At 37.8% G+C, this 27,818-nt stretch overlaps 1 protein-coding gene and 1 long non-coding RNA gene across 5 annotated transcripts; one reads left to right on the forward strand and one right to left on the reverse strand.

Moving 5' to 3' along the window:
• Positions 1-21,613, forward strand: LOC129621252 (uncharacterized). Of its 3 annotated transcripts, XR_008699160.1 has the most exons (6): positions 1-158; positions 1,668-1,748; positions 5,253-5,389; positions 8,527-16,887; positions 18,495-18,545; positions 19,216-21,604. It is a non-coding gene; the product is annotated as an uncharacterized LOC129621252 (long non-coding RNA). The 3 variants fall into 3 exon arrangements; XR_008699158.1 differs by having other exon boundaries at positions 18,495-21,612; XR_008699159.1 differs by lacking the exon at positions 5,253-5,389 and having other exon boundaries at positions 18,495-21,613.
• Positions 17,816-27,812, reverse strand: OIP5 (Opa interacting protein 5). 2 transcript variants are annotated; one of them, XM_055537430.1, is made up of 5 exons: positions 27,351-27,812; positions 27,066-27,132; positions 24,589-24,711; positions 22,301-22,382; positions 17,816-18,063 (listed from the first exon to the last, which is right to left on the reverse strand). In XM_055537430.1, the coding sequence occupies exons 1-5, from the start codon at positions 27,670-27,672 to the stop codon at positions 17,977-17,979; spliced, it is 681 nt and encodes a 226-aa protein (XP_055393405.1). In that variant the 5' UTR covers positions 27,673-27,812; the 3' UTR covers positions 17,816-17,976. The 2 variants fall into 2 exon arrangements, with proteins under 2 accessions (XP_055393405.1, XP_055393404.1); XM_055537429.1 differs by lacking the exon at positions 17,816-18,063 and adding an exon at positions 19,614-19,751.
• Between the last annotated feature and the right edge of the window lie 6 nt (positions 27,813-27,818).

The raw sequence follows: 27,818 nt of genomic DNA on the forward strand, positions 1-27,818 counted from the left end.
GCGGAAGAGGCGGGGCGCCTGGAAACGGCCGCCGCAGAGTTGGCGGACTTGAGAAGGAGCGAAGATGGCGGAGTGAGGCTCTTTGAGGCTATCTGGCCTTTGGGCCAGGGGGCGGGCCGGCCCCCGGGCACTGGAGTGCTTCTGCCGGCCCGTGCGAGGTAAGCCGGGAAGGCTAGGGACGGGGGAACTAGCAGGAGGTGGCGCGGCCCAAACTATCCGAGGAATAGAGTGCACAGAGGCTGCCCGCAGCTGGTGCGGGCCTTGGCTGGGCGCTGGTTTCCTTCTGAGCTGCCCTAGGGCGGCCGCCCCTGCCTTTAAAGGTGTATTGAGCCACTTCTCAAAACCGTTCCGCCACTGACGTCAGTGCCTTGGCTTTGGCTGCATTTGTGCTTTCGGCTCGTTCCCCAATGGTTGCACCCACGCTGTTGTATATCTGGCATTTTCTGTGTCGGCCATTAGTTTATCTTTGAAGAATATCTTAGTTTTATTGGTTTGTTTCTGTTCGTCTCACGACTTCTTGCCCACTGTTTTGCCTTGAGTCTCGGGTCTCAATCGAGGCCTGTCCGAGTTCTGAGTATTTTGTGTCCCCGTCCCGTTGACCTTGAGATTTGATGTAACAGGTCAGGTTCCCCACCCTCCCACACCACCCCGCCCGGGGATTTCAGTTTGAGTGTGTGTATCATGTATGTACTCTTGCTTAACTCTTGTTATATCCATTTATTCCCACTACCACCTCTCAAACTTTTTTAAGGTCTGAGAAAGCAGCTTTGTCCTTGTATGACCTGACAGTTGCCTAATGGCGTGTTAGTCTCGGCTGAGTAGATAAAATTCACCGTAGTTTTCCAGAGCTGAAAGAGTCAGTGTACAATTTAATTTATATATATATATATATATATATTTTTTTTTTTTTTTTAGAGAGAGAATGAGGAAGAGTTTGGGGGATTATTATTAGAAAGTAATTTGTTTAATGGGGAGAGATTACAAAGTATAATACTCAGGCATTTCTGTTCTGTTTTTGTTTAACTTTATGGGATGTGTCTTTTTGTAATTTGAGTTGTTATGAGCCCTCACATTTATTCGGTCTTTCAGTTAAATTGGGGGAAGGGTTCCTGTTACTAGGTTTCTGAGTTGGTGAAGGCTGTTTGAAACTGGCACGTTAGTTAGGCCCGGTTCAAATGACGTGTGGTAATACAAATGAATGTGACTGGTACACTTTTTGCTGGCCCTGGATTTAGCAGAGCTGAAAATACCGGGTGAAGAAATAAAACCTTTCTGTTGCTTTTGTCTGGAGTAGTTTTTTCTTTTCATTTAGCAAAGTAAAGAAAATATGGGGCAGAACATTCTTCCTACCTTAGAAACAGGGGAGTGGTCATCTTTACTAAAGCAGAGGTCTTCTGTGGCAGGAGAGGGTCCACAGCATCATCAGATTCTCAAGGGGAACCTTGTTTAAAAACTTGAGAACCACTGCTTCAGGAGTTTTGACATCTTTATAAAATTAATGCCAGTGCAGATAAAGAGTAACTTCTTTTCTGATTGTTCCTTCCAAATAGTTTTTTATAATGTTTTAAGACTTATTTGGTTCATTTGGATAATTATGCACATAGATGCATATAGCACAAATGAGGGCTATATCCTTACTGTAATTTTTTTTCTTCCCCTTACTGCAGGAAGAACAGTTTCCTTGCCATTTAGGTGCTTTTATATTCATCTCAAAAAGAAAACAAAATGCTGAACTCGGGATTTGGCAAGTGAGTAAAAGTAGCTAACGCTTTCAAATACTGTTAAAGTAGTTCAGAAATAGTTAGATGGAAGTGGCTAGAAATAGCCACTAGAAATAGCTAGATTTACACTCAATCATTTATTTTCAACAAAAGCAATGTATTAGACATAAAAGAAAATAAAAATTTGATCATTTGCCCAAACCAATAATTTTTGTTGGATAAGGAGGAAAGATTTAAGTAGACTGTAGGAGATCAGTTGATAAAATATAAATGTTACTGGGCAAATTTTAGAGTATATTCACTTAAATTTGAATTATAAAGCCTTTTCTGCTGCTACTGCTAAGTCGCTTCAGTCGTGTCCGACTTTGTGCAACCCCATAGGCAGCAGCCAGCCAGGCTCCGCCGTCCCTGGGATTCTCCAGGCAAGAACACTGGAGTGGGTTGCCATTTCCTTCTCCAATGCATGAAAGTGAAAAGTGAAAGTGAAGTCGCTCAGTCGTGTCTGACTCCTAGCGACCCCATGGACTGCAGCCTACCAGGCTCCTCCATCCATGGGATTTTCCGGGCAAGAGTACCGGAGTGGGGTGCCATTGCCTTCTCCAATGGTACCCCACTGCATTTAAGAGTATATTCACTTAAATTTGAATTATAAAGCCTTTTCAGTACACCTTTATTATCTTTTGGTATGAATCTATTCTGAATTTACCACAGAAGTAAAGTACATTCTGCTGCTTGAAGAGCATTAAGTGACAGTGCTTTCATAGTAGACAGTAACCTTATGTGCAAATTAGGGTTCACAGCTACTGTATTAGTTTCCTGGGCTATAACAAAGTACTACTAAGTGGGTGACTTGGAGATCAGACATCTAAAATCAAGGTGTTGGGGGGCCATACTCTCCCTGAAGGCACTTGGGAAGGATTTGTTCCAGGCCTTTCTTCTAGTTTTTGATAGTTCTTCAGCTTGTGGCAGCATAACTCCATTCTTCACCGGGCATTCTCCCTGTGTATGTCAGAGTCCTAAATTCTCCTTTTATAAGGACACTAATCAGATTAGGGGCCCATTTGGCTTCAGTATGACTTCATCTTAATTACTTATGCAGTGACCCTGTTTCCAAATAAGGTCACATTTTGAGGTACTTGTAAGACAACTACGAACTTGGGGATGACATATGACATAGTTCAACCCATAATGTCTACTTAGTCTTACACCTTGATTATACTATATGAAAACATTCCATGTTCAACTGCTTTACGGATTAAAATCTTGTATCCCAATTTTATAAGGTGCTTAAATATAGTCAAACTCATAGAGCCTGACAGTAGAAGGATGGTTGCCAGGGGCTTCAGGCAGTGGAAATTAAGATTTATTTAATCAGTACAGAGTTTCAGTCTTGTGATACGAAGAGTTATAGAGATGGATGGTGGTGATGGTTGCACAATAATGTGAATGTACTTAATGCCATTGAACTGTACACTTAAAAGGGTTAAGATGGTAAATTGTATGTTATGTGTATTTTACAATTAAAAAATGAAAAAAGGTAAGTGAAAAGCTCCAACTATGTATATTTTAATATTAAGAAAAGGAATAAAAATGGAGGAAACAGAATAAGTGCCCTTTAATTAGTAAGCATCTTTTATCTTATGCTTTTAGAGGAAAGGCTTTGTTGCTTGGATTTATAACCTTAATTAAGTCCATGCACTGTTGAATAAAAATTCAGCTGAGTTAATTAATTTTAATTGAAGTATAGTTGATTTACAATGTTGTCTTAATGTCTCCTATACAGTAAAGTGATTTAATTATACATATACACACACACACACACACACACACACACACATTCTTTTTTATATACTTTTCCATTATGGTTTATCCCAGGACTTTGAATATAGTTCCTTATGTTAATACAGTAGGACCTTATTCATCCATTCTGTATATGATAGTTTGCATCTAGTAACCCAAACTCCCACTCCATCTGTCTCCTACCTCAACTCCCCCTTTGCAACCACAAATCTGTTGTGAGTCTATTTCTGCTTCATAATAGGTTCATTTGTGTCATATTTTAGATTTCACACATCAGTGATATCATACAGTATTTCTCTTTTTGACGTCACTTAGGATGGTAATCTCTAGTTGTATCCATGTTGCTGCAAATGGCATTATTTCGTTCTTCTTATAGTTGAGTAGTATTCCATTGTATATATGTGCCACATCTTTATTCATTCATCTGTTGCTGGACATTTAGGTTGTTTCCACGTCTTGGCTATTGTGAATAATGCTGCTGTTAACATAGGGGTGTGTGTGTCTTTTTTAATTATGTCAGCAGAGTAAAGATCAGATTGGCTTCATTAAATTATTCATGAGTCAGGCAGCCTCTCATCTAGCAGACAGAAAGGAGCTCCACTGAGCTGTAGAAGAGGAAAGGTGGGAATGGGGCAGAAACAGGAAATTATTAGCAAAAAATACATTATTTCAGGGAAGGTCATCCTCCTAAGAGGAACAGAAGGGTCCTGCTGACCGGGCAATTCCAGACTGACTGGTTAAAGGTTACATTTCTGCAGGAGGTTGAAACTGCAGTTAGGTTAGGTATTAAAGTCTTGGTTTGGTGATGTGGGGTTAGCATAAGGGACTCCATATTGGGCCTGAGTAATAGAAATTTTACATTTGTATAGAAACCTATAAATCTATAGGGAACTGATAAACACTAATCAGTGCTTTTGTACTTACAAAGTAAGTGCTTTTGTATTTACAAAGTACCTTTAAATTCTGGTGGAGAATGATCTCTAGTATACTTTAAAGGAAAAATCAGGGTGCAGAACAAGGTGTATAGTACTTTCATTTATAGGGAGGAAATAAATCTACTTAAGCAGATCTATATTAGTATAGTCTATCCATATTTGGGGGCAGAAACTGTCTAACCCTCCATTTGTTTCAAATAGGACACTTTAAAACTTAATTTGAATGACAGTGATACCCACTTTGTTTTATGAAATGTGTTCTGAATTTACGTAGCAAAGTAAGAAAGTACTTAACTCCTATGGTATATCATTCTTCACATCCTTAGAGGAAGCAAAGTGTATGAGCTATTTATTGATGTATAACTAATTACCCAAATTTTGGTGGATTAAAACAACAATAAACATTCATTATCTTTCACAGTTTATGTGGGTCAGCAGTTAGGGAGCAGCTTGGATGGTTTCTGGCTTAACGTCTCATAAGGTTATATAGTCAAGATACTAGCTGGGATGGTAGTCATCTGGTCTGATTCTATGGTGGCTCGTTCACATGGATAGCAAGTTCATGCTGGTGGTGGAAAGCCTCAGTTCCTTCCACTGTCAGCCTCTTCCAGGGCTGCTTGAGTGTCCTTATGATACAGCAGCTGGCTTATCCCAGAACAAGGCACGAGCCTCAATCCCACCTCTGACCTTGCCTCAGAGGTTAGTCACTCACTTCCTCATTCTTTTCCTCATTGTTTGAACACTAACTAGTATACTGCAATACAGTTTTGACACTAACCATCTGGAATTAATGCAGACCCCTCCACCCAAGTCAAAGGACATGACCCCCAAGAAGACTGCCCTTACTTTAGATGTCAGCTGTATTTTGAAGGAACCTCAGGACACTTCTACTTCTGACCAACTGGCTGCAGATTCAGGGATTCCGATGACCCTGTAAGAACCAATTTTGGGTTTTGTTGGTTTTGTATGTTGTTTTTCTGTTCTCCATTTATCTGAGCTCTAATACTTATTTTTCTCTTCTTGCTGCTTTGGGTTTAGTTTTACTCTTTTTCTAGTTCCTTAATATATAAAGTCAGGTTGTAGATTTGATACCCTTCTTTTTCAATTTAAGCATTTACAACTATAAATTTCTCTCTCAGCACTGCTTTTGCTGCATCCTGTAAGTTTTGGTATATTGTGTTTGTTTTCTTTTGTCTCAAGATTTTTCTTTTTTGACTGCACTATGTCTTCATTGCAACACACAGGCTTAGTTGCCATGTAACATCTTAGTTCCCTGACCAGGGATCAAACCCATGTACCCTGAATTGGAAGGTGGATTCTTAATCACTGGACCACCAGGGAAGTTCTTGCCTCAAGATATTTTCAAAGTTCCCTCGTGATTTCTTCTTTGACCTGTTGGTTGTGTCGGAGTATGTTGTTTAATTTCCACTGGTTCACTTACTGTAAATTCCAGAGATTTGTAGTCTCCCTCTAGGGACAGGGGCAGTCAAAATTTTTTATTATACAGTGGTTACATAGATCAGCCTTGACTCATTTTTAGAACAGATTATTAAAGGGGTTAAATACCAGGGGCAGCAATAAGGGGGGAACACCTTAGAAGCTGACTACTACATAAAGTCATTTGACTCAGATCCAGCTGGCACAAGAGCTACAATGAAAATTCCTGTTTTATCTTTTCATCCTCTTAAGTCAAATTTTTTAATATAAAAAATTTATAAATTAAAAGTAAATTACTTTTTTCCTGTATCATCAGCAGCAGTAAACAAGTGAGTTTAGGGACCCAGAAATGCCTAGTAAGGCACCACCTTTACAGAATGTATGTGTAAGTTTTATAGATCACAGTGTATAGTTGTAGTTTCTTCTAACTCTGCTGCAGCTGCTGCTAAGTCGCTTCAGTCGTGTCCGACTCTGTGCAGCCCCATAGACGGCAGCCCACCAGGCTCCGCCGTCCCTGGGATTCTCCAGGCAAGAACACTGGAGTGGGTTGCCATTTCGTTCTCCAATGCATGAAAGTGAAAAGTGAAAGTGAAGTCTCTCAGTCGTGTCCAACTCTTCCATGGGATTTTCCAGGAGACTCTAGAACCTGTCTATTTAAATTTTAGCTCATGTTGGCTAAGTGTATTTAAGAGCCCTGCTATTCATTCATTTATTCAACAGATTTTTATTAAGTGCTTACTATGGGTCACACACTATTCTAGGTGCTTGGGATTTCAGTGAACAAAACAGGTTCCTTCCTGGTGGAGTTTTCATTTTAGGACACAAGACAAACTTATGGAGGTCGCCATAAGTTTGTTTTCTATGTGAGTCAGTTTCTGTTCTATAAACACATTCTTAAATCATTTTTTAGATTCCACATGTAAGTGATATCATACAAAACTTGTCTTTCTCTGACTTACTTCACTTAATATGACATCTCTAGGTTCATCCATGTAGCTGCAGTGGCATTAAGGAAAAGGCACATTAAAAAAAAAAAAAAAAAACTTGTTTGGTTTACATAGAAGTCTTTCAGCATATTTATTTGTAGAAAGAACTAGCTTTCCCCTTCAAGATTACTACCAGTTAAAACTGAACTACAGAAAAGTCTAGTGGCTGGTACAAACCTTGAACTAGCCAGATTAAGTTTCTATAATGAAATAGCTCTGTTCTCCATAGCATTCTAAAGGCCTGTCTGTGGATCTTCTCAGTTTTTCCTCTCATTTCCTCTGCTGCATTTATACCAAAGGCAAGTTCTGTAGTTCTTTTCCTTCTATTTGATTCTGAATTAATTTACATTTGCCTTTTGTAGGTTTTAAATCAGAACTGTCAGCAGTCTTGCTAGTTCAGTTTGGAATTGAGGTTTTTGTTGTTTAATCTCTGTTGCATACCCTAAAAATGGAGGGCTAGGAAGACTGGTTAGCCAGTCACCATTGGCCATTTTTGTAAGCTTAAGTAATTTAAGCATTTGATATGCATTTGTAACTTGTTATTTTATATACACATGTACATAAAATTTAGACTTCTCAGATGGCACTAGTAATAAAGAATCCACCTGCCAATGCAGGAGATGCAAGAGACACAGGTTCAACCCCTGAATCATAACATCCCCTGGAGTAGGAAATGGCAACCCACTCTAGTACTCTTGCCTGGAGAATCCCATGGACAGAGGAATCCCATGGATCCTGGTGGGCTGCAGTCCATGGGGTCACAAAGAGTCGAGCACGACTGAGCACACACACATATAGATAAAATTTATCATCTTAACTGTATTTAAATGTGCAGTTCAGTGGCATTAAGTATATTCACATTGTTGTCCAACGATTACCACTGTCTTTTTCCAGAACTTACCATTCCAAACTCAATACCCTGTAGTCATTAACTCACCACTTCCCCAATGCCTCCAGTTCCTAGTAACCTCTATTTCACTTTCTTTCTCTATTAATTTGCCTCATCTAGGTACCTCATGTAAGTGGACTTTATACAGTATTTGTCCTTTTTTGTCTGATTTACTTTTGCAAATATTTACAATTTAAGTGTTATGTTCAATTCCAATGAACTGCTGCTGTTTTTACATGCTTACATTGGATGACCATGGTACAGTACATACTGTTTTACCTGTGGTTATAGTTTACAAACTTTTTATTGTTTACTCTTAGTCTTAAGTAGTTAAAGATAATTCTGAGTAAGATGATACACATGGTTTTGCCTATTAAGTATTTAAACATCACCTTTGAAGTACAGTACTGCTTTTAAACACAGATGTTTTACATAGAATCATTTCATGGCTATAAAGACTTGGCATATATTACTGATTTGTGTAACATGAAATTGACGTGTGTATCTCATTTTATATAATACTAGTTTTTATATAAATCTAACTTTTTGTGTATACTTACCTATTTTTTATGGCTATTGCTTCTGCTTTTCTGGTAATACTGAATTTGGTGGTGTGGTTGGATATTTTCTTTTAAACAATATGCAATCCAAGCAGTTTTTTTTCCCCTGGGTTTTTAAATACTACTTTTAAAAAGTAAGCTCCTGTAGAAGTACCTATCTTAATCCTTCTGTTTTTTTAATTTATTTTGTATTTCCAGGTATTTCTACATTGTCTCCTGGAGTGGGGTAGTCCTACTTCTCTTATCTGGTCACCTTCCCTGTTGAAATGTGGATGTCTCTTCTCTACACTTTGCCTCCATGACTTGGACTGGAAAGGCTGCTCTTCTTTTTGCTCCCCACTCAGATTCAGCACAGAGAAGCCCTGGGGTGGAGTCATTCTGCCAGGTTCTCCTGGAAGAGAAGCTACTGACATATCTTCAGCTGCTCTTTGCTCAATCAGAAAGATATTATTTCAAAAGCTGAAGGCTGATGTCTGGTTTGAAACAGATGCTTTGATGGTGATATTTGTAAATTCTTTACCTTTTGTTCCAAACAAGAAGACTGAATATAAATAGCAGGTATCGGTATGACATCAGGGTTTTGGGGGTTTTTTTAACGTCTTCCAGTTTTAATCACTATCATGATAAGCACAGTTGAGACTTGCAACAGTAAATTACAGATATATGTTCTAATTTGAAGTGAAAGAGATGCTTAAAGAGATGGCTTACATATGTATCTAAATCCTGGCTTATCCTTTGACATGGATTTACTAGATAAGAACAAAGGTCCCATTTTGCAATAAAACCCTTGGATGTGATAAAAAAGTAAAAAGACAAGATATCACAAGGTTACTTCCATATGTGAATAAACCATCACAAACCTATAAATAGCTATTTTTACATATGTAAGCCCACAGTTTGGGATGATAAGAGGAATTTTTCTCCTGGAGAAGGAAGCTGTGGTTGACTTCATTCTCAGAAATCTTTGGGTATTTGGTATTTTTAAATGTTTTTTCATTCATCTAAGGAATGACCACATTGTGCAGATGCTAACCTTATGAATGCATGCTTGGGTTTAGTGAAAGATTGGTAAAAGGAAACAACAGTTTTGACTCCAGTGATGGAACCCTCTTCACTTCTGTAGCATGAGAGACCTACTGTATTACAAAGTGCTTCATTCTTTTTTGTGGAGTCTTATATAGCACTTGAGACTTGGTTTTACATGCTGCTAAGGCTGGAAGAAAAGTGGCATAAGTGGATTTTCTGTTCAGAGGATATGATGGACCCTACAGTATGACCTGCCTCAGCTATGGACATAGAGGAGTGGAGGAAAAAAGGAGGAAAGTTTCCGTATTACTCCTTTCCCCTAGGAAAAAGAAGTGAAAATGCTTTATGTCTGAGTTTATGGCATTTCACAGGCTTACAGCTCTGTTTTTTGTAAAAGCATAAATAACTTTTTTCCTTTGACCCAAGATGGGTTCTTGGGTATTTTATTTGTTTTCTAGGCCATAGGTGTAATGTTTGACTGAAAAGGCTTGGACTCAGGTAACTTTCTCCAGTTGGAACTGAACTTTCTCATCAGAGAATGGACCTCAAGAAGAAATGTACCCAAACGTGATTGGTTCAGTGTAGATTTAGAAAAATTCAGAGTCTGAAAAAAAGGGAAAAAAACCCCCTCAAACAGGAAAAATAATTCCACTAAGAAAAGTAATGCACTTCCTTTCTGTTAAAACATATATTATCTGATGAACAGTCTATAGGGTAAAGCTGTCCTTAGTTCCAAATCAACAGAGGACCACTGTATGAATTTCCAGGTCTTTACATAAGAAGGAAACCTTTTATAATAAGTCTGTGAGTAGAGAAAGAATTTAAAGCTGCTTCGATGAAATTAAGATCAAATCATCTTCGATCATCTCTGTGATATAGGGAATGTTTGCCCAGGGCCATATGTGCTGTGCTGCTGAAATTTTGGGAAAGATTCAGAATTTGAGAGTGATAGAAATAGCCAAAAGTGGAAAATAATTGAGCATTCTTAATCATTAGTTAATGGTCAGCTAGTTTGCATTGACATAAAACATTTTGCAAAATAATTACATAATATAGATAAAATATAATTTCCTTTAATTGTGAGCAATTACTCAGTGGTAAAGCATAGTCAAAGTAGCTTGGATAAAGGTAACTTGAATTTTTCTCTTAGTAACTTCTCAGCCATTTCCTGATGTTTTCTCAGTATTTTGGAATTGTTAAAAAACAGTGTAGGAATGCTTTAGGAATGGAACCTGCCTATATGAGTCCCGTTGGTACATTGAAAATATCAACATTTGTTTGTTAAACCCATCTTCCCCCCTTTTTTTGTCAAGAATCATTTGGCAGGGTATAGAAGAGACGTGTACCAGCAACACCAGTCAAACTGTCTTTCCCGCTTGTTTAAATATGTGTGTGTGTATCAGACTCATCTTCTCAAGTTGCTTTACATATTTTCATTTCACAGCTAAGAGACCACTGCTGAATGCTTTCTTTAAAATTGTGTCTGCATCTTGCATGATTTTCATCAGATGGCATTTAACAAAATGGATATATTCCAGTTGTACTTGCCCATTGTTTACTTACTGCATCTACATTGTTTTCCCTGATGTATTTTGTTCCACTTCATGATGGCAAAAGATGTAATTTTAGGCAGGACTATGCCTCGGTCTGTAGCTGTGCCTACTTCCTTTACTTTGCTCATCCATGTTAGCTGGCATTTTTTCTTTTAAAAAGTTGAACAAAAACGGGATATGTGCAATAGAAATATATATATGTATATTTTTTTTTCTAAATACTTGTGGACAAATGTTACAAGTTGTTTAAGAACAACAAAATCACCAATGTCTTCCATTTTGAGATGTGTATAGTTTTGTAAGCATTAGTGCTTGGTAGCATATTGTAGTGCCATGTTAGGGGATAGTGCATGAGCCTAGTAATACTTTAAACTTCAGGATGAATTACAGAAAATAACTAATAGTGTAAAAAGATTGGGAAACCTAGACCTTTTGTTTTTTTTTCATAAATATTTGAATCTGTGATATTCTCCCTGGGGAAAAAGAGATTAAAGCCAAAAGTACTCATTTTGGAATAGAAATGTGGGGTCACAACATGAGATACTGTCTTTGAGGATATTTAAGCTTTCCATGATGTAGCTGGAAAGCAGTTGCCTTTGTGTCTTTATGAAACCTTACATCAAAATGAGGCCCTATTTCATGATTCGGCTTTGCTCTCTTAAGTTTGAAGTGAGATTGTTCTTACACTGTTCTCGCATTGTATGTCTGGTAGGTTTATTGTTTTCCCACTCCTTTTGCATCGGATTATTTTATATTTTGCATGTTACCAAGATTCTGTTTATTGCTCAAGTGACTGTTTTTCTAATCTGCAGGCCATTTATGCTTCCATCTACAGTATGCTACATGTTAACAGAACAACACTGATCAGTAGTTCAGAGTGTCCTAGATTAATTTCTCATGGGTTTTTCCTGTTTCTAAATCTGCTGAATTGTGTATTGATGAGAATTGGAAATGTAGCTAAATGGAGCCTACCTAGGCTGCCATGTATTAATTCTCCGCTTGGTTATAGTAATTGCCTCAGACAGCTTTCACTTTTTTTTGCTTTCCTTGTAGAAATAAAAGTTTGTTTTGTTCTGAAAGCATAGCTTTCTGTAGAAAAGAAATTCCTACCTCTAAAAGCTTTCATGATAACTTGGCAATGGCAGTTTTCTGGGTTGATTTTTAGATCTCAGGAGAGTTCAGGATACACAGATTCTATGTTCGTATGATAGGAAATGCAAAACATTTTTAATGTGGTATGACACGTGCAGAAGCAGGCTTAAACAAATCGACTCTTGGGCAGCAGATCTCCGGGGACCCAGGTTTAGGTTCTTTGACTGTACTTAAAGTGGTTGTACGCTTGGTTCAAGTAGTTTAGTGCCTGGGAGAATCCACTTATGAAAAGCATTTAAACGTTTTTAAAAATACCTCTGAAAAGGTAATGAATGCAAAATAGCAGAGAATATAGGAAAGGATATTTCCTGTTGCAAAAAAAAAAGCCATAAAACAAGCTCATAATTTTCAAGAGGTAGAATTTCAGTAGCAATAACAGTTCTGCATGTATAATAAGTTGCATTAGCAAGGTTGTACAATAGACTACTACTTGAATTTGAGACTCTGTGATCAACAGAATTCCATGAAAGGAAAAAGATGTTTTGGATAAAGAATGTATAAAGGTACTTAAAAAAACTATGAATGTGCATGAATATATCATTATGTGAGAAATAGCAACTGTTGTGTAAGTCAAAGTTTAAATACTTTACTTGGTTGCTAGAGCAGAGGTTCTTTAGAGCTTCATTAAATTAACCTTATCTGATGCTTAACCTGGACATACTCCTGCTGATGTATCCCCACTGAAGCTCATCGTGTGGGGATTTTGCTCATGACGTTTCTTTTAGCAACAGGCCATTTATAAAATGGTGTACATTTTGCTTTGTCACCTCATCTTTCTCCATTAGTTTCCTGGGTACATTTTTTAAAGAGAGAAAAGTTTGTTGTGTGTATATATTTATGGTTTAAAAAACAAACCAAGAGCTTGGATAACTGGCTTTTCCTCATGCCTATTAGTATAGGGGAGTTAGGATTTAAAGGTGTTAAGCAAAAGGATTGAAAGGAATGGCCAAAGACAGTACATCATCTAATGTAGATGTGCCAAGGCCTGTGGTCTACAACAGGAACCCAGCAAACTATTTTTCTTGATCTGAAGAATAACACAGCTCTCACATCTGGATGTAATGGTGGAACAAGGGCGACTACTTTTACCTCATGTTCATCTTGGCCATTTAGTACCTTGAAGATTCCCAAAAAGCGTGTGTTCCATTGTTTCCCAGGGGGAAAAGCTGAAAGATAAATAGAGTGGATCTAAGAAAATAGTGCCTCTTGAATACTAAATTCTTAAATGGCAACTCCAAAGGATAGAGAAAGGCTATATTAAATGATTATAGCTCCTCTTTATATGTCCTATGCCTTCAGTTGGTGTCAGAGGCATTGGAATAACCAAGCAATATTCAGACATCTGCACGATCATGAGGACACCACTGCATATTACAGTGATGTCAACAGTTTAGTTACTTAGAACAATTAAAGATTACCCTCAACAGCCACATTAATAGTTCTAAATGCTCAAATGTGCTCTTAAGTTTTTGTGGTCTCAAAGTATGGTTGATTATTTTTCAATATTGTGATCCCGTGTTTACTCTTTATGTACCTGTGATATGCAAAATATGAAGAGACCCTTGGCCTCCAGGAGTTTACATTCTCATGGTGCTGCTGGTACAAGCAAATTGCTTCTAGTTCATTCAGAACATTGCTTGGCTGTTAATTATACCATGTTTGGAAGGATTCCTTGGCCAACAGTTTTCAAAAGCAGAGGGCTATGCTAAACTTCAGGGCATTGATTTTTGAGTTTACATTGTATTAGCTCTGCTGTTCATAAACTCCTTTTCCCCAGGGAGCTGTGCAGGTATGCTCATTAATGTGAATCAGAAACCATTCTGCCTAAGAGCGTTTTCATCGTCTATACCACCTATGTATGCTCTTCTGTGCCATCACTGTCAGTAAATGGCCAAGAAAACTTAACTGCTCCAGAGGGCATCTGTCAGTACTCTTTTCCCAAATTTTTACATTATTCTCTACCCGAAAGGACCAGAATTTGCAATTAAGCCTTTTATAACTGAATAGTGGTCCTAATTTTAACCTTTTTGTGTGTGACTTTTGTACCTCTATTCTGAAGCAGCATTGTGATAGATGTGGAGCAGCTGCCTGCATTTCTAAGCAATCACTTTATTAACCTATATTTTCAGTGGAAACTGCATGTATCCTTGTAATTTCCCCTAATTCCTCTTAGTCAAAGAGTTTACTCTGCATGTTTATTAAAACTGGGTCTGGATGAAAGTACGAGCAATAGTGGCAGGCCCATAACTCTTAAGAGTATAATATTCCTAATGCATAGTTGAAAATGTACAGTGTTAATGTGGTTACTATTAATTATATATATCCATTTATTAGTAATGAAGCAATAGAGACTTAAACCACTATCTTGAATTTATTGTTTGGATCATTAGTTTTCATTTTGTAAGTAAAGACTCTTTCTTCCATTGAAAATGGGAGCTAGAACAGGGGCAACCACAAGACATTCAGACTGTCAAGAATAGAGCATAACAGTGCTCACCCTCTAACCTCTTGCCTGGTTCCATTAGTCCCCAAGCATGTTTAAAAACAAAAAGCACAAACTAAGCATGTTGAGTAAAAAGCTGCTGTGGCTCTAATAATCAAGTGCAGAGTTTCAGAAAGGGTATGGAGTGCCAGTGTGGAAGAAATAACCAGGAATGGGATTTGTCTGATAAAGTTTATGTGGCTTAAGTTTGGATCTCTTTTAAGACTAGAATCTTAAAAAAAAAAAGACTAGAATCTTGAAAGTGAATAGAGACTATAATGCACGTATTTCAGATGTTCCAGGATTTTCAGGTAACTGGGCAGCTCTTTGGATGGTACTGCTATTAACCAGCCGTAAGAGTTCCTTCCAGCAAAGGAGCCCTTTACATTTTATGGAAATAGTCCTTAAAATATACACACATCTATGGTTTGGTTTCTCTATGTTCCTGTATTCAAATTTTCAAAGAAAAGTTTTATAGCCTGAGTTTTATCCTTAATGTTTTGGTTAGACTTCATAATTTGTTGCTTAAAGTTTTTTATGACAGGTAAAACGAACAGCTTTTCCCATTTTGAAGAAAAACCTTGTCATTTATTTTCTTGATGTAGAAAATAAACCAGTTTATTGTGATAGCTTACAATTTTTTGAGATGATTTCTGATTTTGAAATAACCCATGTAAGAACATGTGATAATGACAAATGTACAAATGGGATTCATTGTATCTGAAAGAGGCCTAAGTAGAAGAGAATTCAGGATTAGACTGGTTTTCACTAGGCACCATCCAGTTTCACCTTCTGTGATTGAACAATATTTTTTCCAAAATTATTTCAACCTGATTTTAATCTTTGCTGTGGGATTTGATTCCAAATACCTTTGGATAACTTTCCAGTAGTTAAAAATTGCATTACTAATAGTCATTTCACTCAGTTCAGGAAGTGAAACGTCATATCCCATATGTATATCCCATATGTCAAGTTTCTCTTTGCTACTTAAGGATAACATGTCTGCCAAACAAACCAGTAAAGATTGAAGGACAGAGTTTCTCTAATCTCTGTTTCCATTATTCCACTAGGGCATGTTAAAATGTTAATATTAGAAATCCAAACATCACAGATTTCTCCAGGAACTCATACTTCTAAACCTTTAAGTCAGAATAGATATGTTAAGGTTAGAATTTTCAGATTTTGTCTCCTTTGGTGATGGTATGCCACACCATATATTAAAATCTTTTTCTCCCAGGGATAAGTATTCTGGCAATAATATCATCAGTCCTTAAGCAACAGTAATGTTTTCACCCTTACCTTAAAACCACCTATCACTGGTAATTTTAAAAGATTCATATTAGAATAACCTTCACATAGACTTACTTCACTAGCTTGTTTTTACGGTTCAGCATCTTCTCCCTCCCATGGTATATAAGATAATGCTAAAAGACTTTCATTGACTGGAGTTTTACAAAAGGCCGCTTGCTTTCTAATCTATGCATCTTTGGGATTGTAGATGAAATTTTATTCTTTGCTGTAAAAAGGAACTGCTGTAAGAGTTAGAAACTCTGCACCTGTGTACATATATATTTTGGCAATAAAGCAGCATGGGCTGAGAATGCACTGAAATTTTACTGTGTTATTATTTGGAATGGGTAATTGTAATAATGCAGTAAATTATGGAGATTGAAGAAGGAGCCTCTTCACAGATGTGTGCTGAGGTAGGCTACAGATGTCAAACAAACAACCTGGGTTTCTTGATAACAAGTTGTAGCAGTTTCTGGTGTAGTTCAAGGAAAAAACAGGTAACCATATGAATAAAGAGGCACCACATTTAAAGTATGCCCTTATGCCATCCCCTTTTTTAACCTAAATTGAGGACCAACTTTATGCTAGGTCTAGGAGCAAATGTGTAGCTTCTGGTAAAGAAATAAGTGAGCTAAGTTCAGTAATGATAAAATTATTGCAGATAATCCATTCTATCTGAAATACATAAAACATTTAAGATGCTTTTATATTTAACTTTAAAAAGTTAAGTAACTAAAGAGGTTTTAACACTAAGATACCTCATAGGTTCAGGGGAAAGGAGTTATTTCAAATTTAAGAAAGTAGATGTTACAAGCTTCCTTGAGATTTGGCTGTTAACAAAGAACAAGCTATGTGGTTTTTGTGATGTGACAACTAATGTAATAGTTCCTTCCTTTGATTTCTGAGACTTCATTTAACACCGTGATACATTCTACTCCCAGGTCCTGTGCTAGATGGTGGAGTTAACAAAAACTGAGATGGTTTCTGCCATTAATTGAGGAGCTTGAAAGTGTACAACTTGGAAACCTTCAATATGCAATTTTTTTGTTCTTAAAAGTATGTGGATTTTTGGGGGGGGGGGGGTGCACCACATGGCATGCGGGATCTTAGTTCCCCAACCAGGGGTTGAACCCATGTCCCCTACAGTGGAAGCACAGAGTCATAACCACTGGACCGCCAGGGAAGTCTTAAGTACACGTAATTTTGAAAATACTTTTATTCAACATATATACAATGCTAAATGATATCTTTACAGTCTATTAATATCAGCCAGTCATTGATGTTAGACTTCCAGAGGAGCTCTTATACCACTAAGGCTTGTTTAAAAGTCAGTCATTTGTGAGTATCAATAACAACATTTATAAAAGGCATATACCAAAATTGTAAATGAACATGCCCTTTGACTCTGTTCCACTTTAGGAATCACTCCTACAGAAATACCTGGACAGATATGCAAAGATATGTATGAGGGTCCAGTATAGGAATGGTTAAATTCTGATGCATTCATATGACTGAATCATAGTAAGTGTTAAGTAATTGGTGAGGCCTGGTATAGTAAGCTGTGACATGTGCTATACAAGAAGCAGGTTGCAGAATAATGTGAAAAATATTACTGCCTATTATGTCTGTCCACATGAATTAAAGTTATAATAATTAGCATTTATTGAGCATTTACTATTAAGGACTACTCAATTAATTAGATGTATTCAGTAACTTATTTAATCCTCACTAGCCCTAGTTAGCTTTTAACCCCTATTTTAAAAGAAGAGTTTAATTCTTCAAGTTCATGGCTAATAAGTACCCAAGCCACAATTTGAATCCAAATCATTTGGCTCCCACATTGCTAGCTACTGTGCCTCTCAAAAATATAAGGGAGAATGTACTGTACCCTTTACTTTGACACACGTCTACTATATCTGACTTTGATTCTAGAGTAAACATGTGATTTGTATTTGGGAAAAAAATTTTAAGTCAGCCATCTTAATTAGATGTCAAGTCTAAGCATTTAATTTTCCATTGAAAGTTTACCAAAACAGCAAATCCAAAGTTAAAATAGCTACATAAGACAAGCTTAATTTAGATAAAATATGTTGAGGTAGACATACCATACACAGTACAAACCCCAGGATGATTCAGTAGAGACTATTATTGGGTCTCATTCTTCAGGAATAGAGCTTTTCTGGTACCGTTTGTTGCCAGAGGCTTCCTCCTTACGTAACCAAATTTTGCAAACTGTAAAGCATAAGGCAAGTCAGAATTTTCTTTCTCAAATATTTTTAAAGGAAAATATCCTTTATGCAGTCAAAAAGGGAAAGAACTTGCTATTAAATCTACTAGCCACGTCTGAACCATGTTACCTGTTGTGCACACCACCCCTTGGCTGTTATCATCTGACTACTAGTGCCAGCCCCTCTAGGTCTGCTTGTCTCCCTCTCACCCGTTCATCACAGAACAACCACAATGAGATTCCTCCTCTAAAATTCTTCCAAGAGCTTTTCATTGTTGTTGGGATAAAAACAAATATCCTTCAGGAGGCCAATACGGCTTTGCAGCCTCTGGTTTCTGGACACTATTACAACTCCTACATGCCTGTTGAGGGGCCTCACAGGGCCCTCATATAAGCCGTTCCATCTATCACCTTATTAACTCCTACTATCTTTCAGACCACTGCTGAAACACTTCAACAGAAAGACCTTCCCTGACCCCCAAACCAGGTCAGGTACCTGCTATATGTGTTTATTTCTCTCTGTCCCTTTTCTTCAAAACCCTTACTACAGTTGTAATTTTAAATGCCTTCATGTGGTGGTTTGAATGTCCATCTCTAACTAGATTATAAGCTCCGAAGATACAGAATAGCAGTTTTTGCTTATTTCTAGCAGCTAGCATAATATTTTATAGCTATTTATTAAGTGAATATGATAAGCTATTGAACCACAGTGCTACATAAAGCAAAGTAATGAGAAAACAGCATTTGGTGAATATTTGGTGTTTTTACCATTCCTTTCATTATTTTCCTGTTATTACTATTCCTTTTCAGTTATAAACTGAAAAGGTAAAGATAAATATGTATTATGGAGTTAACTTGTTGAACATTACCTATGGAATATGTATGTACCTGTATTTCATGTAAGAAAAAAATGATTTCTCAGTATTCATACGACAATTGCTCCATGTAGGAATAATAGTTAATTAACAGAAGTACAACTCTATTTTCAGGCCACTCAGGAATCTTTAGATCAGAGGATTCATGGGACATTGGCTCTTAATTCTTAAATTTGCTATCAGAATGTTTTCAAAAATAAGTATTATGAAATTGATAAGAAGTCAAAATAAGACAAACAGCTATGAAACCTGGACAGAAGTCTCCTGTTTCTCATCTTCTAGAAACAGCTTCGGAGAAGGCAATGGCACCCCACTCCAGTACTTTTGCCTGGAAAATCCCATGGATGGAGGAGCCTGGTAAGCTGCAGTCCATGGGGTCGCTGAGGGTCGGACTCGACTGAGCGACTTCACTTTCACTTTTCACTTTCATGCATTGGAGAAGGAAATGGCAACCCACTCCAGTGTTCTTGCCTTGAGAATCCCAGGGACGGGGGAGCTTGGTGGGCTTCCGTCTATGGGGTCGCACAGAGTCAGACACGACTGAAGTGACGTAGCAGAAACAGCTTCACAAATCACTTGGAAAATCAGTCTAGAGGTAAACATAATAAACCACATTTCTTATCCATTCTTGAAGTTGATGTTTCTTGAGAAGTGATCAAACAGCACCTGTTGTTGAAGACAGCAATAAGGCCTGCCTCTGATACTCAACCTCTGATTCTGAATTAGTTTGTTAGCTTGGACTGGTCAGGAGGCAATTCCTTCAGAATTTTCATGAGTGAATTTAAGCGAGTATGTGTTAACATTATCTTCTCTTTCAGCTGGGAAGAGAAATATAGATATCAGGTCATCTTAAATTTAACTTTCAATCTGATTCTAGAAGCCACTTGCGATTAAAACTAGTGATTGGGATCTGGTAATATTACAACACATTTCATAAGTACATTTGTTCTATTATGAAAGAACTTTATACAACAAACCTAGAGCACAGTAAGGTGACAGATACAAAGTTTCCTATGAAAAAAGACCAGTCACTGATGCTGAGCATTGCTACTTCTGGTCTCCTTCCTTCCTAGCCCTTATCACCAGGTTAGTGTTAACTCCGAAACTTGGGAAGACAAGAATAAAGTGCAATCAGAAAGCTTGTGGCGACAGAAGCATTAATCAGTCTTTCCCTCTCTTTTCCAGCAGCAAGAATTTTTTAAATTTTTGTTCACAGTAACATATGTCTGTCTTTAATTGGTAATGGCCTTCAAAGGTAGCTCTCGTCAGGTTTAGCACAGATGTTTCTGGTAGATGATTTTCAGTAGGTTTTTTTTTTTTTTTCCCAGCTTAGATTAGCCATATCTAAAACCAAACTCAGTGGTGTTACTCAGTTGCATGAAGTTATCATGGATAAGTCTTAGTAAAAAAAAAAAAAGAAAAGAAAATCCAATTTATTTCTGACATAGCACAAATCTACTTTCTAAGATTCAAGAATATTCAAAATACATCGGGAAGTTTTGCGTAAGCAGATCACTGTAGAGTCCATTCATCTTATTTGGGTGCCCTTGGACATAATGAATCATTTTTGTTACTTTCAAGGTTTGTTTTTTTGTTTTTTTTTTCAGTCTTTAGTGTTCAACATTTTTGCTGTGTATTGGGTATAGTTCTCTCTGCATTTATCTTACCTGATAAATGAGGTTTATCAAGGTCTTTAGACATGTAAATTGTTTTTCATCAAATTCAGGAAGTTTTGAACCATTATTTCCTTCAACATTTTTTCTTTTTCCTCTCTCTTTTGTACTCCCATTACCGAAGCATATTTAGGCATGCTTTATGGTATCCAACAGATCTAAGCTAGTTTATTTTCCTTCATTCTTTTTTCTTTTCTTCAGATTGCAAATCTCATCGTTTCCAAGTTTGCTGATTCTCCAGTCAACTCAAATGTGTTGTTGAGCCACTCTACTGAAATTTTCATTTCAGTTATTTATTGCACTTTACAATTCCAGGATCTCCATTTAGGTTTTCTTTTTTTTTTCTCTCTCTCTCTCTCTCTTTAGGAACATCCTCTATTTAATGAGACACTCATCAGACCTTCCTTTACTTGGCAGAACTTGCAGACTACAAATGCCTGTTCTTGCCTAGAATAGAGCTTCTAATGAGAAATGCTGATAGCTAGCAGAAAAGGATCCCCATGTTCTTGGCTGTATCTGCCCAGATGAAGTCTCCCTCCCTCTGAGCTGGAGGTGCAGGGGAGGGAGGGAGGGAGCAGGTTGTGGCTCGAACGCCACAGGCTTTCACTGCTCTTACCAAGGTTTCGTAGACTTTCTTGAATATCTCTTCATTTGCTTTATTCCTTGAAGAAAATTTCCACAGACTTAAGGTAGCTATTTTCTTTGTCATTTGCTTTAATTATGGCAGTTTTGTTGGGGAGGGGGATCCATGGAGTTACTCAGGCCATTTCAGAAGTTCTCTCCCATACAAATTATTTCTAATCACAGTATTTACTGATCCTGCTCACCAACGTAGTTGCTCAGAACAAGGTTTGGCAAACTATGGACTGTGGGGTAACCTGCTGCCCATCTGTTTTAATAAAGTTTTATTCCAAGAAAACTATATCCATATTTTATATTTTCTATGGCTGCTTTTGCACTACAATAGCAGAATTGAAAAGTAGAGACTTCATGGTTGAGCTTAAGATATTTGTCATCTGCTCTTTTACAGAAAAAGTTTGCCAATTCCTGGCTTAGAACATGGTTTCATAAGCTTAATTTAACCGTGCAAAAAAGAAAAAACAGAACACTGTTCTCCTATCCCAGAAAGTACATAAAACTCTGAAAAATAAATGCCCTGGTTACTAAATGTATAATTACCAAGGAATAAACTATTAACAGGGCTAAAAACAAAACCAAGAGTAAATTCTAAGGTTGTTCTTCTGAGGGTAGTAAAGTAATAGCCAAATTTCTATTTAGAATGAGTCAGCAAGCTACCAAAACAAACCTGCTTTCTTCAGCTCAAAACCATCAAACACTAGTAAAACCCATTTAAATAAGAACCCTTAATAACGGTTCTCAACACTCTTTCCTCCGAGATTTCTAAGCATAAGGTGCTTGCAAAGAGGTCAGATTTATGAGCGATGACAGTCCATACCCAGCACAGAAAGGAAGAATAGGAATGTGGAGCTCAGCAGCCCTCCACCTCCTCCTGAACCAAACCTGACAATATGGCTTCACTATTTTGCTTTGTATCACAGATTGAATATGGAATGCCAAACCAAGTATAAAGAATTATTAGTGTGTCCACCATTTCACGATCCCTAAATTCATGGGTACAGATTATCAGGAACTGTCTATATTAAAGAAAACACACAACCATGATGAAAATTTACCTCTGCAACCTTTTCTGGTAGAGGGACGATGTGGATATCCACCTCAGATGCATTTACTATGGCTTTTGTTTTTAAGAGGTAGCTAGATAGAGAGCATAAGGAGAAAACATTAGTACCATATCACAGTTATGATGATCAAGGAAACAAACTTGCAATACCTGTCAAGCAAAGACTGCCTTCTTCCTGACACCCATTTCTAGATTCATAATGTATTTCACAGGAAAAACATTCTCAATTACCAAGTCATCAGCGACACTATGCCTCATCTCACCCTTTTCAGCCCGGAATCCACTAGTCAAAATTATCCCAGGACAAACTAAAGCCAGAAAACCAGGGTCACATGAATAACTGTAATGAGTGTAGGCCTCACACACCACCAGTAGACTGTGTAGCACAGTTAGAAGGAAAGTAATCACATTGTGACAAATACTGTTGGTTGCCTACCCAACAGCCATTCCTCAAGGCTTTCTTGCTAACAGAACCCAGATTTTATTTAGGGCAGCAGTGTGCCCAGTCCTAAGAGAGGAATCATAACTGTTCTAGGCTAACTGTGAAAATCTTATTCCCTACTGTCCCACAGTTGCTTTCCCAGCTTAAGGGACCTATTTCCTGCATTCCCACACTTGCCAAATCCTTTTCCTTCCAGTTCTGGATGCTACTTATGGATGTGATGCTTAACACCTGGAGCATCCAAGAGAAAAAGGCCATGAGAACCAGCGATGCTAACCCACAGCTCTGTCGTGGCTGAACTACTAGGACAATCCTGGAGTAGCCGACTGTCCCACCCTGTTCTTAAAGCCACTCTTAGGTTTTCTGTTACTAGCAACCAAATTCATTCCAATACCCACAGACATAGATGTATCATAGTCCCAGACTCGGGCTACTATACTTTTCTAATTTCTTTTTTTTTTAATTTTTATTATTTTTATGTTATATTGGACTATAGCTGATTAAAAATATTGTGTTGGTGTACAGCAAAGTGATTTAGTTATACATGTATCTAGTTTTCCTGATTTCTCCTTAATCAAAAAGAATGTATTGACCTTTGAGTCCAGTTTCTCATTTTTAAAGACTTAAGACATTACTTAAAATCAATAATGTTTTTTCAAATTTATATTAAAATTTTGTTACTAAAAGCTTACCTCCCTAAGCAAAAACTCAATTACAACTGTGCTAAGTAATTCCTTAAACTGTTTCTTAAAGATTTGAAGTTATTAATAGCATATATTTAGAGATACTTTTCCTCATATCTCTAAACCTAATTCTAAATAAATAAAAATTATTTAAGAATGAACTAGAAAATGAAACAAATCCCAATCCATCTCAAGAACATATTTCCTGTTAAAAATCTGCACTGAAGAACTTCATAATAAAGGGGTTTATCAAAGCACGTTAAAAAGAGAAGAAGGAAACTTCTGTTTTATGAATGGAAAAACAGGCTTTGGAGTTAAGACATGGACTCAAATTTTAGCTCCTTCACATCTCAGCCCATTTTCTTAAAAACACATTGAGGAAAGCATAGCACCTGGTTATCAATGGCTGTTTTTGTTTCTAATGATAATGAAAAGACTTTGATGGATGTTTCAATTTGTTGAAATAACAGAAAAGCTTAACAAAAAGTAGAATTTATAATTAGAAATATCTAAAGTAATTCATAAGAAGGAACAACAAATAGGGAACTTTTTCTGACTTTATAAGGCCACATAATTATTTTTTACTTTTATCTGCTTCATTCTTTTTCTGCAAACAAAATTTCTCTGCATTTACACACACAGCATATAAAATATTTACCCCAAACCTAGAGCTTTCACTTCCCCACTGCAGCACCTGTACCATCTACAGATGACCAATGTCTTTATGCCTTTATTTCAAATTCTTAGGGTAAAAAAGCCTGACTGGCTTAGCGTAGGTCAGGTCTGTTCCCGATCCCATTGCCCGGGAGTAGTATCACATGGGATACAGACATGGCCACAAGGTCCCCACTGTGCGAGGCAAACAGAGGCTGGGCACAAGCTGGAAAAGTGTCTACCACAGCATTATTCTGCCTCACCTTCCAAAAGTTCCTGGAATGAAAGAATATCCTCACAGTACGATTATTAACACGCAGTATTATTATGAGACATTTACAATAGTCATGTATTATGAGACTATATTTTGGTCCCATTGCCATCTTTTTCTGTAAGAGCAGTATAGCACCTGGCTTTAGCATCTTCTCTAATACAAACATTCTGCCTTTTCTGGAAAATGTTTTAAAATTTATTTGCTGAAGAAAATCTAAGTCTACTTACCACACCATTTTGTCACTGGAAAGGCAGAAGTGGCCTCTCAAGGCAGCCAGGGCAGCATGGGTAGAATATAGGTGGAAACCAATGGGAATCTCACAGGAACTACAGAATAAAAGGTTGTAAGTGCTGGAGGAAAAAAAACAGGACATGAGTAAGAAAGAAAATCAGGGAACAAATACAAAATAACATCTCTGCACTCATTCCTAAAAGCTAGAATATAATAGGAATGAGACTGAAGAAATGTCACATTCAAGAAAGGTTAATTACAGCCTAGATTACTTTGTGAATTCTGGCTACAAAAGCAGTCATGGATACACAACTGTTACTTTGCTAAAGTAATTTATATCTGAAAAGCAGAAAAAGAGCTAACTAATCCAATTAACATTTAAACATATAAAACTACACATAACCATATAAATTAGCCACCATTAAGCCAATTTTCAGTTGAAGTAAAACAGTCAAGTTGACTAGGGCTTATTAAGCAATTTAATAGAATGCAAATCAGGATTTTTTTGCAGATGTAACAACAAAAAAAATTACCCAGACAAAATGAAAAAGAAAGAAATTATATGACCCTAGCAAGTCATCTACTTTATTTTTCTTTTATCCTCTAAAAGAAATGTGGTTTTAGTTCTATTTAAACCATATGAGTAACTAATTTACCTTATTTGCTAGTATATTATACAAATTAAATATTACAAAGAAATGTTTAAGAAAAAATTAACTGCCATGCATGTACTAAAAGCGATTTAGAGTGGTTCGATGAGGGAAAAATTATTTGTATAAACATAATATACTATGCAGTAAAACAGTACTAATAAAGTATAATAACTGCATGGCTAAAAATAAACAAATTCATGTCAATGGACACTAAACAAGACCAAGGAACAAATGCACTAAACTTACTGGTAAATGAAGTCCCACACTACACACGCAATACTGTATTTTTTGGAACTCACACCTTTGGCTCATGGGTCTCAGGCCTGTGGACTAGAACTAAACCTTTGGCCTTCCTGTGTCTCCAGCTTGTCAACCATGGCTCTTGGGACTTCTCACCCTTCATAATCAAGTGAACCAATTCCTGACAATAAATCTCTTCTTGCTGAGTCCCATGGCTCTCCTTATTTCAAAAACATATAAATACATCGAACTTTCTCTCCAGTGTTTTAAAAACCATCTAGATCTGTACTGTCTATAAGAATGCAAGCCACGTAAGTAGTTTTATATCTTCTATTAGTCTTGCTTAAAAAAAAAAAGGTAAAAGTAACAAGTGAAATTAGTTTTAATATATTTTATGTGACTCAGTATTCAAAGACATTATTTCAACATGTAATCAAGGGAATTCCCTGAGGGTCCGGTGGTTAAGATTGGGCACTTTCACTGCCCTGGCCAGATTTGCTCCCTGGTCTGGGAATTCAGACCCCACAAGCTGCACACTGTGGCCAAAAACAAACAAAAAAACATCAACAACAGCAAAACCCATGTAATCAATATTTTTAAATTATTCAATGTTTTGGACCAAGTTTTCAAAATCTTATGTGTATTTTGCACTCAGCATATTTCAGTTCAGAATGGCCACTGTTTTAAGTGCTCGGTAGCCACCATCTGACAAGTGGCTACAGTACTGGACAGCATAGATCTAGCTAGATGTATTTCTCTCTAAGAAGATATTCAAAGAGCTTCTGCCTCGGGCCCCAAATGAACCAATTCCAAGCAGGCTGCCACTCCTTCCCAGTTTCCTTTGGGTGGGAATACACTCCTGGAAGGATAAGGAGTATCTTTCAGTTGGGAAAGAGGAGCTACAGAAGTCTTCCTGGTTACTGAGTACAGCAACTAAGAATTCCTAAACGTACTCTATTTAATACTAAAATTGGACCAAACAATGGTCAAAATGAATTGTCTTGCTGCTAAAATCAACTGAAAATTGAGCTCTGTACTGAATTCACTGAGTACTCTGTTGTCACTTATCAATCACAGTACAGACACGAGGCAAAGTTCACCAGGCAGTATTCAAGGACCTAACTTTCAACCTGTGTTTTTCTCCAGGTTCCTAGGTTACAGCAGAATTAGTCCTGCTGTAGTTTATTACAAATTCCAGGTTTAATGCAAGTGTATAAGTCCTAGTTATGTCAAAGGATTACAGTTTATAAAAAGTGATTCACTTGAAGATAATTTTCTCCTTTTTTCCCCTCCTAGACATAATTTTCTTAAATTCACTTCACTTGCACAACCCACGAGGGAAATGTGGCCCTCAGATCTTAAAACCTTTACACAAATATCTTTTCCATTTCGTTAAAACATCAAGTTCGTACAAGACAATCAGGTAAACGGAGCATTCTTCAAGTACACTGTATGAACGAAACAGACTTTTCTCCTAGTGGAAGATAGGAAAAAACTTCTGGTCCAAGTCGGTTCCACGCTCTTCAACCTCAGTAAGTCAAGAAATAACTAGAGACAGTTCTGATATTTTCAGTACGTACCTGCCTTTGAGCGAACCTTCAATGCCAACTAGGAACGGAGCCTCCAAAACTACATTATTTGTGACTCCTAGAAGGCAAACACAGGTCAGAGTGACTACCTGTGAGGCACTGAAAGGGAAAACCTCTCCCAGCCAGAAAGGCTCATCATGGTCACGAATATCATAAAAAGCTATTCGCCCCCCGCCCCACTCCTGGCAAATGAGTTAATTTCCTTCCAAATTTTCCTCCCGCTTTCCTCCCAGCCGGCTCTCAGTCACCCAGTGAGAAGGCGCCGCGCTCACTCACTGGAGAAGACCACGGCCCCGAGGGACCGCGACAGGTCCCAGGCGAGGTGCACAGAGTCAGCGAGCACGGCGTGGCACTGCGCGCACTGGAACACGGCGCACCTCTCGGGCTGCAGCCATCGCGGCAGCCGCGGGCGGGACGGCAGCTTCTCCAACCCCAGCCCTGTGGGGCCGACCGGCGAAGACCCTTTCACCACCTGCGTGTCCCACTCCATGGAAGTCGCAAAAGAAGGTTCATCAATCGCTTTCTTAGCCCCATCACAGAAGTCACCCTGTGGCTGCTTTGCAATTCCAGAGATACGCCTCCGCGGCCGAGCAGCCATTTTCCCGCAGCCGGCGCCACCGTTTCAAAGACCATTCAGGCCCCACCCCAAGTTCGGTTCCTGCGTCCTCATTGGACAACGTGAACCCGGGCCTCTGCCGCGCGCTTTGTTGCCTGGATACGCCGTTTGGCGCCTAGGTGTTGGGG

This window comes from Bubalus kerabau, chromosome 10 (assembly GCF_029407905.1).
Source record: "Bubalus kerabau isolate K-KA32 ecotype Philippines breed swamp buffalo chromosome 10, PCC_UOA_SB_1v2, whole genome shotgun sequence".
Classification (NCBI taxonomy): domain Eukaryota; kingdom Metazoa; phylum Chordata; class Mammalia; order Artiodactyla; family Bovidae; genus Bubalus; species Bubalus kerabau.